The 16,637-nt window shown below is 44.9% G+C and overlaps 1 protein-coding gene across 5 annotated transcripts in view; it reads left to right on the plus strand.

Annotated features, from left to right (window-relative positions):
- MYLK (myosin light chain kinase) overlaps window positions 1-16,637 on the plus strand; it is a 270,952-nt gene that overhangs the window by 72,219 nt on the left and 182,096 nt on the right. For all 5 annotated transcript variants that reach the window (XM_011950787.1, XM_011950783.1, XM_011950784.1 and 2 more), the window contains exon 3: window positions 15,002-15,169. Coding sequence is in view for 4 of the 5 variants with exons in the window: in XM_011950783.1 (XP_011806173.1) it covers window positions 15,005-15,169 (165 nt within the window). In the remaining variant the exon portion in view is untranslated. The remainder of the gene's footprint in view (window positions 1-15,001; window positions 15,170-16,637) is intronic.

A 16,637-nucleotide genomic window follows, 5' to 3' on the forward strand; every position in this document is an offset into this window, starting at 1 on the left:
TTGGGAGGCCAAGATGGGTGGATCACCTGAGGTCAGGAATTCGAGACCAGCCTGGCCAACATGCTGAAACCACGTCTCTACTAAAAATACAAAAAAATTAGCCAGGCGTAGTGGTGCGTGCCTGTAATCCCAGCTACTCTGGAGGCTAAAGCAGGAGAATCACTTGAATCCAGGAGGCAGAGGTTGCATTGAGCTGAGATCATGCCATTGTACTTCAGCCTGGGTGACAAGAGCAAGAGTCCATCTCAAAAAATAAATACATAAATAAATAATATCTTGGTATGTTGTGAAGTTGAAATGGGATATTGATTAGGAAAGTATTTTATAAGTTGTTAAATAAGTAGCTAAATGTTCATTTTAAGTAAAAACCCTTTTGGTAACATTAGCTAAGCATCATCATCCTCTAGGCCCTCCACAAGCTAGTCTCAATCAATGTAATGACTGTATTTCTCAACATTTCTCTTGATCCATCCCTTCACCAGATGAGTTTCCTTACTCTTATATACAAGCACCACCATCTCCCTAGATCAGCTCTCTACTGGAGGGCTCACCTGCTTAGATTACCATGGCCTGTTCTCTGTGCTTTACCAGCTTCAGAGATCTCAACTCAGTCTCTGAAGATACGCTGGTCTACTCTGGGCCCTAATTTTCTCATCCATAAAGTAAGGGAGCAGACTACATGATTTAGGTTCCCTTTCATCCCTGACATTCTGCAATCCAGCCATATTTCAGTGTGCAAACAGTAACCTAGAATCTGAGAAGATGAGAGCAATGCATATTGTCCAACCAATTATAAGTAACTGATTTAAAAAAGCAATTTAAAAGCAGGAATTAATAATCTATTCCTTGTGATATATAGGGCAATGTTTGTAACAATATTTAAATGAACTAAAACATTTAAGTGAAATGTGATACCTGAGTCTTCATCAAAACTGACTATTATCAAATTGTTACCATTTGTTGAGTGCTTGCTACGTGCCAGACATGGTTAGAAATTACCTACTACAGTTACAATGAATTGAGTATTTTGAGTATCTACTTTCTGATAGATGCTTAAAGCTGCTGCTAATTGTACTACCCTTCAGATGTACAGATGGGGAAATTGAGGTTTAGAGAAGTTAAGTAAATCACCCAAGGTCATCCAGCCACTGTGTGGCAGTGGCAGGGTTCAAGTCTAGGTGTGTGTAACAACAAAGCCTGTGACGTGATGGCTCCACCCAAGTCCTCTGTCTTGCAGTCACCACTGTGCTTACCCTTAGGTTGTAAATGTCTTGTTACTACCCTCCTAGGACTGGTGGTTACCCCAGCTGTGTTTATGATACAGTTCTGAACTTGACCCTGAATTAGGAATTGGCCCTCCCTATATATTGAGGCAGCCAGCCTGAGAATTGTATGGGAAAAAACCCTAGATTTTTATGGGAAAAATCTCCACCTAGATTTAGCACCTTCCCTCCTCTGGCATATTGGAGAAACCCAGTCTTGGCTCCCTCCTCACTTCCCTCCCTGTGCACCTGCCCTCTCCTCTCGGTGCTAACCAAGGGTGGAAGTAAAACTAGAAATCCTTAACGCTGTTTGCCAGACTTTGGGCTTCAGCCAGAGGAGGCAGATTGTGTTGATGGATGTAATTAGAAAACTGCAAACCTGCTTCTCAAATCCCAGGTCCCAAAGGAGTTGACAAACCAGGTTGGCTCATGTCTCATTTTCCTTTGCTGTGTCACATGCGGAAGGATTTGGAGTAGAAGTATCCCCAGGCCTTTCAGTAATGGAAGCTCGAGTCAACCATGGATGCTCCAGAGTCAGACGAGTGATGGCAACTGTCTTTGGCCCCAGGGGTTCCAGCAGGAGCTGTGGACGGCTGGGGCTGGTGACAGTCTTCACATGATGAGAGTCTGGGCTCCTACTGGCTACCACGTCGGTGCAGCCCCTCCTATCAGCAGTGCTTCCTGCTCCCTCTTCCCTTGGAAGACCTGTTCTAGCTGAATGGCTTAAGCTCTCACATGGAAAGGAGGACACGCACAGAAGCGCCTTCCTTCTTCCCTCTCCTCCAGTCAGCCAGGTGTTAGTTGAGTCACAGAGCTAAAGTTTTCCCAAGGGAAACAGGCCATGGGACCTGGTGCGTCCCCTAAACTGCATAGAGAGGAGCAGTGACCACATTTAGAAGGCAGGCCTGGGCAGCTTCTCTCACAGTTCACTTGTGCCCATGCCCTCAGAATCTAAGGGTCTTCCTAGCAAAGTATCTTCTGAGCTTGTCCCTTAAGATCATCCCCACAGAACCAGCTACCTGCAGAAAGCAGGGAGGCCTTGTGTATTTCAGGCCATTCTAGACAAAAGGAATGGGATCTCTAGTCTGCAGATACAGAACCTGCTCACAGCCTGCTCCAGGGAAGCGTGTGAGCTGCAGAATCATGAGGTGCATTTCCTTCCTGCACCTTCTTTTCCCAAGTGGACTTTCCTAGGCATCTCACAGACCAGTGTTGGAGAGGAGGGGAGGGCAGGGCAGACTCCTGCCACAGAGAGGTGACCGTTTTTACTCCCTCTCCTTTCTGGGTCTCCTCTCAATCCTGTGACCCTAGAGCACCAATAGCACACCCTACTGCCATGGGTTGCCCAAACCCACCTGCTGGCCCTCTCCCTGGCTTCCTTCCCTGCCCCCTGCAAGATTTCTGTTTCAGAATAACTCAAATTACCAAATGCTGGCAGAATTGAGGGAGTGGGAGTGAGAAGAAGAATGAAGAGATTGAAAGACAAGGAGTATATTCCATTTACCTTATGAGCAATGATACTCCCCAACATTCTGCCCCATTAATTTTGCTGTTAATATTTGCCATTCTGCTAAGGGATTAAATGAGTTCTAAGTCACCTTAAGTACTTAGTCCAATGCCTGACAGTAAGTGCTAAGTACATGGCAACTATTATCGGTTCTCTCTTTTTCTTTTCCCCCTGGGATTTCCCTTTAGCTCTTCCAGCCCCAGCTCTTCTCTAGACAGACCTCATCCAATCAGAGGGCTCCACCTGGGAGCTGGCCAGAAGCACAGGAGCTAGAATCACTGCACAGGTGTGGGTCCAGGACTGACCCAGACCTCAGAGTCTTCCTAGACTGTGCCCCTGTCTCACAGGTGTGCCTCGAGGACCAGGTGTGCCTGCCTGATTTGCCTGCCTGGCGGGCGGCCCTGCGTGCAGGGAGCCCCAACAGAAGTCTTTGTTTGTTTGTTTGTTTGAAACTGAGTCTCTCTCTGTCGCCTAGGCTGGAGTGCAATGGCGTGATCTTGGCTCACTGCAAGCTCCGCCTCCTGGGTTCACACCATGCTCCTGCCTCAGGCCGAGTAGCTGGGACTACAGGCGCCCGCCACCACGCCCAGCTAATTTTTTGTATTTTTAGTCGAGACGGTGTTTCACTGTGTTCTCGATCTCCTGACCTCATGATCCACCCGCCTCGGCCTCCCAAAGTGCTGGGATTACAGGCATGAGCCACTGTGCCTGGCCAAAAGTCTTTTCTGTTAGATACGCTTTGCCTCCTCTCCTGGGGTCCTGCAGCAGCTGGCTCGTCAGCCTGGCTAATTTTTTTTTTTTTTAGTAGAGACGGGGTTTCACTGTGTTCTCGATCTCCTGACCTCATGATCCACCCGCCTCGGCCTCCCAAAGTGCTGGGATTACAGGCATGAGCCACTGTGCCTGGCCAAAAGTCTTTTCTGTTAGATACGCTTTGCCTCCTCTCCTGGGGTCCTGCAGCAGCTTGTCCCTGCCTGGGCTTGGCTCCCCCTGCTGGAACCTTTCATACCTGCCCACATCTTGTGGAGAGCTGGTGGCAGTCTCAGAGAAAGGTGCACTAGGACAGGAAATGCCCAAAGAGACCCTTCAGGCCATGTAGAGAGGACCAGAGAAGGAAGGTGGTCTTCCTGAGATCACACAGCTGGTTTGGGTGGCAGCACCATAATAAGCATGAGAGTCGCTGACTCTTCTGTGCTATCTCACCCTCCAGTGCCATCTGGATTTCTCCTGTGCCCCCTACTTTGAGCAAGGTTGCCTTTATTCTCTGAGCCTCTGAGAGAAACCTTAAAATCATAAAAGCAATACCAACATTAATAGTAGCAGCCATCAGAGATTCAGTTTCTATTCTGTGTGAGAGACTAGGCTGAGGCTGCTTTTTATGCACGTTGCTGACCCTTATAACAATCTTGCAGGTAGGAGGGTATTAGCAGTAGCCCCATGTTACAGATGAATAAACTAAGATTTTGAGAGATTGTCAATTGCCTCAAGCCACCCTCCTAGGGACTGGAAGCCACGAGCTCTGTTCTTGTTCCCTGAGTCGATTTCCTGGGCTTCGGTGGGCTAATGGTGGTGAGGCTGCCCCTACCTGAGTACTCACACCTCATCTCTTAGGGTTTAAAACACAAGGCACAGTTATGCTTGGCAGAATGGAGTGGGGGGCATGGTATTTGAGAAGGAGACAGTGGTGGTAGGAGTTCAACAAGTACACTTGATACCCCAAACTGAATCCGGAGGGGGTGATACCTAAGAATGAAGTGAGTGAACTTTAGGATTCTAGCTGGAGTGTGCGTTTTGCTAATTTAGTTATAAGCAGGGCTCTCGTTCTGGCTTTAATTTCGTTTGCATATGACTTGTATCGCAGAAAACTTCTCTCAGTCTGTTCCCATCAAATCCCAAATAAAGCAAGAATTCCAGCAGGAAGAGAACAACTCCAGGAGACCAGGCCTTGCTCCTTCACCCTATGTGTGAGGGTAGGGGTGTTGATTTGATTCAATCTGTGTGCATGTGCCTGTGTGTGTTGTTGTTGTTATTTTCCCCGCTTAGGAAAATTTAAAAATAACTTTCTGCCAAAGATGTGGGCACCAGGATTGTGTTGCTGAGCAGACATGCTCCTCCCACCCGTGGTCTGCTGCTCTGCTGATGTGGCCCCGCTGATGTGGGCAGCTTGTCTGCCTGCAGAAGCCCAGCCCCTCCTTTAATGTGTTTTCCAAGAGGAAAGGCCCAGGAAGCCATGGGGAGGGAGAGGCTGCCTAGTGGCTCAGGGAAGAACTCAGCTGTTGGGACAAGAGTGGGCTGGCTTTGCGTGCTTTCATGTGAGAACCCAGGGACCTGGATCCAAATCACTCCAGGATGCCAGCAGGAAACCCTGAGATTGTACCTGGGCAGGCTATGATTGTGCCCATGTCATAGCCGGGAAGACTGAGAAACAAAGAGTAGAAAGGATGCACAAGTTACATGCCAGGTTTAGAGGTAGGACTGGCACCTGTGTGCCTAGCACCAAATACAAATAGGCCTCAAGGGGCAGATTTATTATCGCATAACCTGTTCACCTGCCCTTTTCCTTACACACTCTCTCTAATATTCTCAAGATTCCCTATACAACAAAATTAAGTGGTGTCATAGTTTGAAAATGACTTTTTATGTTTTTTAACCCAAATTTGTATTCATTCATGCATTCCACAGTATTTATTGAAAACTTCCTATGTGCTCATCAGTATTCCAGGCATTGGGGATACAGTAGCGAGTGAAACACACAGCACTTGTGACCTCGTGTAGCTTATGTTCCAGTTGGGGAGACAGATATTAATCAAATGTCCACATGACTACAGACTGCCAACTGTGACGTGTAAGGCAGAGAAAAAAAGGGATCTGATGGGCTTCTAACATGGGACTTGGCCTAATCCCAGGTGACAGAAGTCTGTGTTTAGTTTCATACTGATTGTAAACACTGATTTGTTTTTGTTTTTGAACTCAAGTATAGGAATTTAAAAATTGTTTTCTTTTTTTAAGAGATGGGTTCTCACTCTGTCACCGAGGCTGGAGTGCAGTGGTGCTGTCACAGCTCATTGCAGCCGTGAACTCCTGGGATCTAGTGATACTCCCGCCTCAGCCTTTCCGGTAGTTGGGACATGTACGCCACCATGCTTGGCTAGTTTTCTTAAACTTTTTGTTGAGATGAGGTCTTGCTGTGTTGCCCAGCTGGTTTTGAACGCCTGGCCTCATGTTATCCTCCCACCATGGCCTCCCAAAGTGTTGGGATTAAAGGAGTGAGCAACTGTGCGGGGTCTAAAAATTGCTTTTCATTGAAACTTCTCAAGCTGCAGTCCATTTGCTGATCTTTCAGAGTTATATTTAACATCCAACATATTAGCTGTTCCTATTTGCTTAGTTTAACCCGTAGGCTTGATAGACACACTTTCCATATTTTTGCCTAAATCATTATTCTTGGTTCTGTCCAATTCAAAATGACTTTCCAGTGCTGTTATCTACTACCAAAGACCTGTCTAAGAAGACTTAGATCTGCACTCACATGTATTCCTCAGTAGTCAACAGCATTGTTTTTTGGATTCATTCCTCCCTTTATAAGCCATAAAATATTCTAATATCTCCATGTGCAAGGTCTCCCAGAGTCTGGGGTGTATTCTTGACCAGGGACTTAACTGACTTAAAGGTATTCTCTTTATCAGTATCCGTCTCAGGCTTCAAATCGCCCTGGTCCACAAGTGTTCATTCATTCTCTTTGGAAGAAAAGATGGAATCAAATTACATCTTGATTCACTCTCTTCGTCACCTGTCCCTTAAACCACACACCGCTACTCATTTAAAGACACTTTTCCACTGGGCAAATGATTCAAACAGATCTTCTTAAAATAATACATGCAAGCAGCCAACAAACATATGAAAAAATGTGCCACATCACTAATCATCAGAGAAATGCAAATCAAAACCATCATGAGATACCATCTCACATCAGTCAGAATAGCTTTTGTTTAAAAGTCCAAAATAACAGATGTTGGCAAGGCTGTGGAGAAAAAAAAAAAAAAAGACACTTATACACTGTTGGTGGGAATGTAAATTAGTCCAGCCACTGGGACAGTTTGGAGATTCTTCAAAGAACTAGGAGTTGAAATACCACTCGACCCAGCAGCCTCATTACTGGGTATATATTCAAAGAAAAATAAATCATTCTGTCATAAGGACACATGCATCTGTATGTTCTTGACAGTGCTATTCCCAATAGCAAAGACATGGAATCAAACTAGGTGCCTATCAGTGGTGGAGCGGATAAAGAAAATGTGGAACATATACACCATAGAATACTATGCAGCCATAAAAAAGAATGAAATCATGTCCTCTGCAGCAACATGGATGCAACTGGAGGCCATTATCCTAAGCTAACTAACACAGAAACAGAAAAACAAATACCACATGTTCTCACTTATAAGTGGAAGCTAAACATGAGGTACACATGAACATAAAAATAGAACAATAGACACTCTAGGGATTACCAGAGGAGGGAAAAAGGGAGGGGAGCACATGCTGAAAAACTATCTATTGGGTACTATGCTCCCTACCTGGGTGATGGATTTAATCATACCCCAAGCCTCAGTATCATGTAATCTACCTTTGTAATAAGCCTGCACATGTACTCCTTTATTCTAGAATAAAGTTATTTTTTAAAAGGGAAAATAAAGTAAAAGTTAAAAAATAAAGAAGACCACTTTTCCCTTTCTCCTTGTGTATTTTAAGAAGGATGGAAATGAGAGTACATGGTAACAGAGTAGGGAGACAGGCTAATGTGGTGGTTCTCAGAATGTGCCCTGGGGGTTCCTGAGACTCTTCCAGGGGCCCTTGAGGTCCAAGTTATTTTTGTAAGAAAACATCATTTGCTTTATTTCACTCTCATTCTCTTTCAGGCGTACAGTGTTTAAGTAGCTATGATGTCACAATAGATTGGATGCAAAAGCAGATATGAAAATCTAGCTGTTTTCTACTAAGCCAGACATTAAAGAAATTTGGAAAAAGGAGCAACTCTTCTCATTAAATTCTTTTTCGTCTTAGAAAATATATTTTTCTCTTAAAATGTTATTTATGTTAGCCTATAATGGGCTTATTGATGTTTTTAAATGAATTAATATTTCCCAGTTTTAATTTCCAATACGGTAAATATTGACAGCAATAACTCACAAACAAAAGGTCCTTGGGGTCCTCAATAATTTTTAGAAGCATAAAGGGGCCCACCCTGAGACAAAAATGCTTGAGAACTACTGAGAAAGCAGGTAGGGGGTCTCCTAGGTGTTAGAAGAATACCAACTCTTCAAGAATCAGATAGGATTCAAGGGAAAAGCTTAAATTCATGTCATTGCCGATTCGGATGTCCGCAGTCTGCCCCAAGGTGTGAGTTGCATAGGATGTTCCTTTGGAACTATGAAAATACCTTCTCTCGCTGGAGGAAAAGGTCTGGACAGGGCATCACCTTGCTGCCTCATCTTAGAGGAGTGCTCCAAGGATCATTCCTGAAGCTCTCCAGGGCTCTGGACCAAGGAGGCAAAGTCGTGCTCAACATGAGCACAGTCTGTGGAGCCTGGTTCTCATCAGCGCAATTCCTCATGAGAAACGCAGCACAGGAGTTCTCCATCCATCTGCTTGCTGGGCTTGCATCCTGCTCTAGGGATCATAAACAAGGCTTCTTCGGCTTAGGGAAGAAAGAGCTGGGTCTCAGGAGGAAATATCTTACGAGCCCTGGGTGGTAATCCCAGGCCAGATGTGCCAAGGGGTTGGAGTGGCGTTCCAGGCCAGATGTGGAATTGGGAGAGTGCCCAGCCCCTCCGAGGGCTCAGCTCTCCACTTGACAGGGTCCTCCCTTTACTCCACACTCAGATTAGAATCTGCAGCTCTGAACAAGTAAAAATAAAAACCTGTGAGCTTCCACCCCTGGCTCCCCCAGGACTTCATTGAGAGCCTCTGCAGTGGCAGCCAGAGGTTTCAAAGGTCACCCCAGCTGGGCGGATTAGAACAACAGATCTCCCGGACCGGGTGAAGTTGGCTGCTCAGCGGAAGGCAAGTTGCAACATCTGCGAGCAGAGTCAGAACAAAAGCCCCTTAACTTTTTCGGTCTGGCCCTGGACTCTGTGGCACCCGGCACTCCTTCGCTCTCCATTCTTGGCTGGACCTTGGACAGGAACCTCTGCAGTACGTTGGTGGTGAAGTGTGGCTGCCTCGCATCCTGACTCATATGAGAGCTGCCGGGGAAGAGGCCGCGGTAAGGTGGGTCCCGTTCACTGGTGTGTGGCCCTGCCCAGCTTTGCTCCGGTAGGTCACAGCAAGTCAGCCTGGCACAGCTGAGGAGCAGCGACTCCGGAATTAGGAGTGATTAGGGAACTTGTCAGGATTTGAGTGTATTGCAAAGAGGATTAAGGTGGGAGAGCGGAGCTGTCAGTGCCTGGGGCACTTGCACGTGGGTGGTTTTGCTGCCTCTGATGTGTGCCGTTGTTGGAGGTAGGGTTCACGGTAGACTGCGGAGCCTGCTTGGGAGCCCCTCCCTCTAGGGAAGGTAAGGTATTTCCAAGATGCCCGGCAAACTGACCAGGTGCTTCAAGACAATGATCACTTAAAATGTGTACACTTTAGGTAGGGAAGGGGACAACTGGTTTCTCTAAACTTGTTCTGTGGTATTTCTTGAGCCCCGCTTTTTTAAACTTATTTTCTGAGTCATTTGCCTCCTAGTTGCAATCTCTTTTTGCTGTAGTCGAAAGTGTTCCTTTCTGGGTTCAAGAGACAATTTAAAGTGCTTTTGATCAAATTAAAGTCCAATTAACTCAATGCTGCTTCAAATGTTTAATATATTATGTTACTTGTGAAAGCCTCATTTGGAGGTGGGCTTTGGCCCAAGCATCATGGGGTGAGGGGTAAGGGGGGTAAGGGGGAGTTTCCTGCTCTTGAACCACTGCTCTGTTTTTTCTTCTTACTTCTCTGTGTTTCCCCTTTGATCTGTGTTTAGCTTGTATTGAATAAGACCCCCTAGCTGGGTGTATTTGATTCTAGCCACTGAGCATTGCTCTGCCATTAGAGAAATTATTGCAGAAATCACCCAACCTCTCTGGTTTTCTTGATTGGAATATAGTCAACAGGCTCGACAAGGAATTAGAGAGGAACAAGGTTTGGTCTAATTTACTTTATTATTATTATTATTATTTTGTGACAGAGCATTCCACATGTGTCAGTAACCATTAATTGTGTGGCAGGGATCTGTTTATGCTGAGGATGGCAGTGGGTGGGGCGATGGGCTGAGGGTGAGCAGAGCTGTTTGGTGTGGCTGGGCTCTGGTCCTGCCCACACAATAGTTGAGTAACTCTCCCCCACAAAACCGCCTTGCAAGGGACTAGATGTTCCCTTGCTGTATTGATTTGCCTGTTCCTTTTCTAACCTGAAGCCAGACCTCTCCTAGGGCTGGATGACTCCTGTCTAATGTGCTCTTGAGACCAAGCAGGTGCCTTTTGATAGAACATCTGGGGCCTTCAGGAGATTTCCATGGGTTTAGATTAAGAGGACTTGCACAGAGGGTCCTGAGCCACTCCTACCTTCCAGGAGGATCTCACCACTCCTAGCTTCCAACTCCCCTGAAAGCAAAGGTAGAGAAGAGTCTTGTGTCTTCAAAGCCAGGCCTGACAGCAGAAGAGGGAGGCATGTCCTCTGCTGCTCTTCCTCTGTACAACTCCCAAGCCTCTGCCTATTGCATTTCTCATTACTGGGGATGACAAGAAATGCCTCATTTGAGATGTGGGGCCTCGAAGAAGCCAGCAGATTTTGACTTTGTAATCAGACCTTGGTTTGGTTTTCACTTTTTAGCTGTGTGACCTTAGACAAGAGTAGTTGGCTTTCTGAGCCTCCGTGTCTTCATTGTGAAGGGGTGATCATTAGAACTGCTCTTTCTGATTGAGATGGGTGTCCAGCATGATGTCAGCACATACACCTTGCACATTAAATGATGCTGCTAGTACAGACACAAAGGTGCTTCAGGAAGCTGCTCATGGGCCTCAGGCCCTCCTCCCCACCTTCCCAGGGAATTCTGCCATCCGCTTCCTGCTGCTGTTTTCCAGTCACCCCACTCAGATACCCTTGCCTGAAGATAATTGGGGCTTCTTGCTGTCCTTGGTGAAAGGGTCTAGATCTATATTCAGGGTGGAGAGATGGGCATACCTTTGGGAACTGGATGATAATGATGTTGACAGTCACTGCTATTGAATGCCTTTTGTGCTATATTATGGGTGTTATATACACTCTCATTCAAGCCTTCCCTTCAACTTTATGAGGCTGATATGATCGTTCCATTTGACAGAGAAAGAGATGGAAGCCAAGAGAGTTGGAGCGCCTTGCCCAGCCCACAGCTTTAAAGTGGCCATGCCCCCGGGTTTGTGGCAGGGTCACAAAAGTCTGATCCTCATGATATCTGTCCCCACCTCTACCCCAAGTCTCTACCCAGTCCTGGCTGCACAGTGTATCTGTCACTTCACCTCTGTGGCAGAGGAGGAGGGCACAGGGAGCAGTGTTCCTACTGGGGTGTGGTCCTGGGTAGCTATGTGGGATATCAGAGGCCCATTCCTTCCCCAGTCCCGTGTTTCTACGGTTGCCACACAAACACACAACACACATGCCCCACTCAGGTAATTGTTCGCTGCTGTATACCAAGTCTGTAGCTTGGCACATGGTAGGTATTTAATAAATATATTTTAATTGAGTGAATGAATAGATCTTGATACTTGCCATTAAAATTATAGTATGACTGCTTTTAAATGGTTCTACAAACATACACTATATGCTATAAATGCTATAAATATGGCAAAATGTTAATTGTTAAATCTAGGTGATAGGCATTGTGGGTGCTCATTTTATCATTCATTCTACTGTTCTGCGTGTTTGAGATTTTCCGTAATTTTTTTTAATTTAAAATTTCTATATCATCAAATTCATATCATTATTTTCCCTGTAAATGTGTATCCATAAAACCATCTGGTATTCCACTGTATTTGACCAGTTCTCACTGTTGGATTTTTAAAAATATGGTCTAGCTTCTGTCATAAATAATGCAAATAATGTTCTTGTAAATAAATTTTGGGCTGTATCTCTGATTCTTTCCCAATAATTTATTTCTAAATGTAGGATGATTGGGAAAAGATATGGATGTATTTTTAAGAGTCTTTTTACCGAATTGCTTTGCAGAAAGACTGCACCAGTTTTTCTTCCCCACAGAGGGTGTGGGCATGTCCAGCTCTCCATGGTCTCACCAGCAGCATATGTTATGTTTCTTTTTAAATGTCATTTAAATGAAATGTTTTGGTTCATTTTTAAAAAGTGACAGCTTATTCTTCATTTGCACTCTTGGATTATCGTTGGAGCCAAGCAGTGTTCAGTGGCACATCTTCTGTGCACTGTTCAGGTCATATCATCCACCCGTTGATCTGTTGGGCTGCTTTCTTCTGATATGTAAAGACTTTTGTTTGGTGCAAACATTTTATTCCAGGTTATCACCCATCTTTTAATGCTGTTGATAGTATTACAGAGTATTTTAATTTTATATATATGTGGTAGCGGCTCTCAACTTTTCCCCTTGTTATCTCAACTTTGACTTTTCCTTTCCCACCAGCCCATTTGGCTGCTTACAGGAGGCAAGAGGGCCCAGTGGTTAAGAATAGCGGCTCTGGCACCAGGTGCTCGGGTTCAAATGCCTGTTCTGCCCCCTAATAAAAGCATGAACTTGGACAAATTTCTCAATCTCACTGTGCCTCAGGTGTCTAATCCATAAAATGGGGATACCAAGATTTGCTGTCTCATAGTGTTGTAAGGAGCAAATTAGCTATTTATTATTTATAAAGGGCTTGGAACAGTACCCCACATCTAGTAAGTGCTACACTAGTGTTTGCTTTTATTGTCACCTACAGCAGGGAACCTGTGAGTCTTATCATTTGGGAAGGAATTTTGTTTGCAAAGCTAATATCTTATCAGTGAAAGAGAAAGCTGGGTTTATCAAGCATGGGATGTGCCCTATTACAAACGAGCCTAGTCGCTTTGCTACTTTCACTTGAACTTCACAAGAGATATCCCCATTTTATTTTTGTTAGAGATTATTAAATTTAAACAAACTAATTACATGCCGCAGAAAGCATTGTTCATTTGTGTCAGCTTACCTGACTCACAGCGTAGGACTTAAGTGTGTGACCAGACAGCCAAAGAAAATGAACAGAAAAGCAAATCTAGGAATATGGCTTCTCTTCAGTTCAGCAGATGTGTGTCCCACATCTGGGCCAGTCACCAGGGATTTTGTGGTAAGAAATGATGGTCAGCCTGGAGTTGTCCCCACCTGCACTTGGAACCTGGGACAGGGACACTTAGGATGTATTCCAGGTGGTGGCAGTGATTGTCCAATGGCCTTGGCTGGAGTCCGACCACCTAGCTTCTCTCAACTGCAACGTTTTCCCGGCCTGGTTCTTCAGATATTTTTATGGATTTTGGAAATTCCCCCTGAAACTCCACCATCTTTCCAACAAATCTCTTCTCTGTTTATAAGAGCCAGAGTTAGCTTCTGTTGCTTGCAATCAAGAACTCAGATATGTATTTATAATAATTCCACTTTAGGAATCATTCCTAAGGAAATCTGTAGGAACTCAGGCATAGATTTCAGCACACATAGGCTCATCACCAGGCATCATAAAAGATTTAGAAACTATCCAAATGGCCAGCAGTAGGGAGATAGTTATGTAAGTCATACATCAATATGATGGATATTTGAAAATCAAATTTCTTAAAAGCAACTCTCCCCCCTTATTTTAAGAAAAGTTGTAGGGAAAAAAATAGAAAACATCTGTGTACGTGGTATGCTTTCAGCAATGTAAGATATGTGTTTTTCTATATTGATAAAAACAAAATTGGAGGGAAATGCACCACCATTCTATATAATAGAATTATGGATCTTTTCATTTAAAAAAACTTTTATTTTAGGTTCATATTTTCACATTTTAAAAGAACTCTGGAGCCTGATAAATCTGGGTTTAACTTCCACTTCTGCCACTCAATAGCTGTGTAACAGCCAAGTTATTCCACCTGTCTAAGCTCAGCTTCTTTATTTGCAAAATGATGACTATACATACTTCATGGGGTTGTTCTGAGGATTAAAACAAATGAGATAATGTATCAAGTGCTTGATGTGGTGCCTGGAACAGAATGTATTCTCAATAAATGATAACTTATGATTTTTACATATTGGTAATTTTCAAGTTTTATGATGAAATGTATTTAAAATTGAGAATAGAAATGTATTTAAAATTGAGAATAATTAAATATCACAAAAGAGTTGACCATCGCTCTAATGGGTAGTCATCTGTTACTTCTCACGCCAACCCCTTGTTCTGCTACCCTTGCCAGCCCCAGTCACGTCTTATCTAGTCCCCAGTAGGCCCTGGACCAGGAGTCGGGGCTTAAGGTATTCTTGCCAGTGATGCCATCATTTTGCTCTGTCTCCTGGGGCAAGCGACTTACCCTCTCTGGGCTTCAGTTATAAACAGAGGCATTAGCCTGGATACTCTGAAAACACACTGCTTCTCTGATGATCTGGGATCTCAGAGCCTTGTTCACCACCTGCTCCTCAGAGGTGGGATATCCCCCCTTGCCTGCCTCCTTCCCTTCATTCAGCCAAGACTCTCCCCTTACCTCACCCAAGGTCCTTGCCATATTAACCCAAAACTGCCTTCCTCTCCTGGAGTATGGATCCATTTTTCTATAACCTGCAAGCTCTTGCAGTTCAGGCTAAAGCAGTTTCTACTTTCTACCAGAAGTGCTTAATGTAGATGTTGGTCCTGAAGAGTTAGTGACTATTAAGTACAGATTATAGATACCTGTTACAAGAACTGTTTCTCCGTTCTTGTCCCCAGCTTCCCCTTTCCTAGAAGAAGGGGACAGTGAAAAGATGGGAAGTTCCCCACAGGGTTTTGAGGAGGCAGGGCATCGCCCTGGGAACCGGAGCGTTTGTCTGGGATGGGCTGTGCCTTGTCATGGCACTTTGTGTATAAAAGACAGAGCCTCTCATCTTCAGAGAGGAACTGTGGGTGGACACTGACCTAACTGGAGATCTGCTCCATGTGAAAGCCACACCTCCAGGCTGGACACACCTGATGCCTGAAGGGAAGACAGGGCTGTGCTTTTTCTGATCTGACCTGGTCCTCTTCCTTCCTTTTTGCAGACCATGGGGGATGTGAAACTGGTTGCCTCGTCACACATTTGCAAAACCTCCCTCAGCGTGGATCCCTCAAGAGTTGGCTCCATGCCCCTGACAGAGGCCCCTGCTTTCATTTTGCCCCCTCGGAACCTCTGCATCAAAGAAGGAGCCACCGCCAAGTTCGAAGGGCGGGTAAGAAGTGTGGCTGGATGGGGAGACTGTGGGGAAGGATGGGCAGGGGCCACTGCTCCTTGTCAAGCCTTCTCCTGGGCTGGCTGGATCTAATAGAAGGCTCAGTTTTCTTTTGGACCTTCATGTAAAATGAACCTGTGCCACTTTTCTCTTTTCTTTTGTTTGTGGTGGGTTTTGGTCTGTGCCGGAGAACTTGGGGGTGGGGAGGACGCTGCAAGTTGACCATCCTGTGATGTTTTGCTGTTAATGTAGGTTGTGTTCTGGGTACATGCTGTGTAATTACAGGAAAAGAAGACATGGTCCAGTGGCAGGAAGAATACAGCTTGGGTTTATATATGTCCTCAAATCTGGACAATTGAGAATTGACTGTAATTTTTCTCTTACTTTATCCCTGGAAGGAGTGTTTAGTTAGCCGACCTTCTTGTACATCCACTTGGTATACGCAGAGCAGTGATAGGACCTCTCATTTCACTTCTGTCACCTGTCGTAAATGAATACTGGTCACTTGCCCTTACTGGGACTCCACTTCTTCTTCTGCAAATAGGCATGATCATTCCTTGTCTACCTTGTACTCAAAGGAGGAGAGAACACTGAAGAATTGCTGCGCTATGGCTCAGCAGTCTAAGAGGGAGCTCCTGAAAGCTTGTAGAAGGAGGGGGTCAGACTGATGATGCTTTCTGAATGACGCCAGACCATACCTTTGTGTAAGTGGTAGGTCTGGCTACGTGGTTGTCTGGAGAGTTTGCAGGAGTTGCTGCCTTGAAAGTGGCCTGGGGCTGTACTGAATTGCATGCTGTGCACGGACCTGTGTAATCAAGACTATTTGCTAATGATTCTGACCTACTAGTCCTTTCATATCTTTTACCAGAAGATTGTTGGGGATGTTAGTGATGTTCCTGGGGAGTCTGTTTCTCTCTGGGCACTACCAGGATGAGGGCTGTCTTCTGTTGCCCTGACTCTGGTCCCCTCTGTCCTCTTATCCTCAAAGCTAACAGGAAAGAAGCAACAGGAAGAATCTCTGGGGGCTCATAAATGGTTTAGATGACCATAAAAAGGAATGAAATGCTGACTCATGCTATAACATGGATGAACCTTGACACATTGTCCTAAGTGAAAGAAGCCAGACACAAAAAGCCACTGATTTATTATAGGATTCCATTTATATGAAATGTCCAGAATAGGAGTATCTATAGAGACAGAAAGTAGAAAGGTGGTCACCAGGGGCTGGAGGGAAGAGGGATGGGGAGTGACTGCTGATAGGTACAGGATTTATTTGGGGCTGATGAAAATGTTCTGAGGTTAGTAGTGGTGGTTACAACTTTTCAATGTGCAGTACTTACAAAATACTGAATTATACACTTAGAAAATTAAAAAGTAAAAAACATTTGAGAAATGGCTCAGACAGCAAAATGGATCTTAACTGCACACCCACCCTCCTGCCATACTGCTTGTGAGACATAAACTCCTT

Source organism: Colobus angolensis, unplaced genomic scaffold (assembly GCF_000951035.1).
Source record: "Colobus angolensis palliatus isolate OR3802 unplaced genomic scaffold, Cang.pa_1.0 Scaffold31, whole genome shotgun sequence".
Lineage (NCBI taxonomy): Eukaryota > Metazoa > Chordata > Mammalia > Primates > Cercopithecidae > Colobus > Colobus angolensis.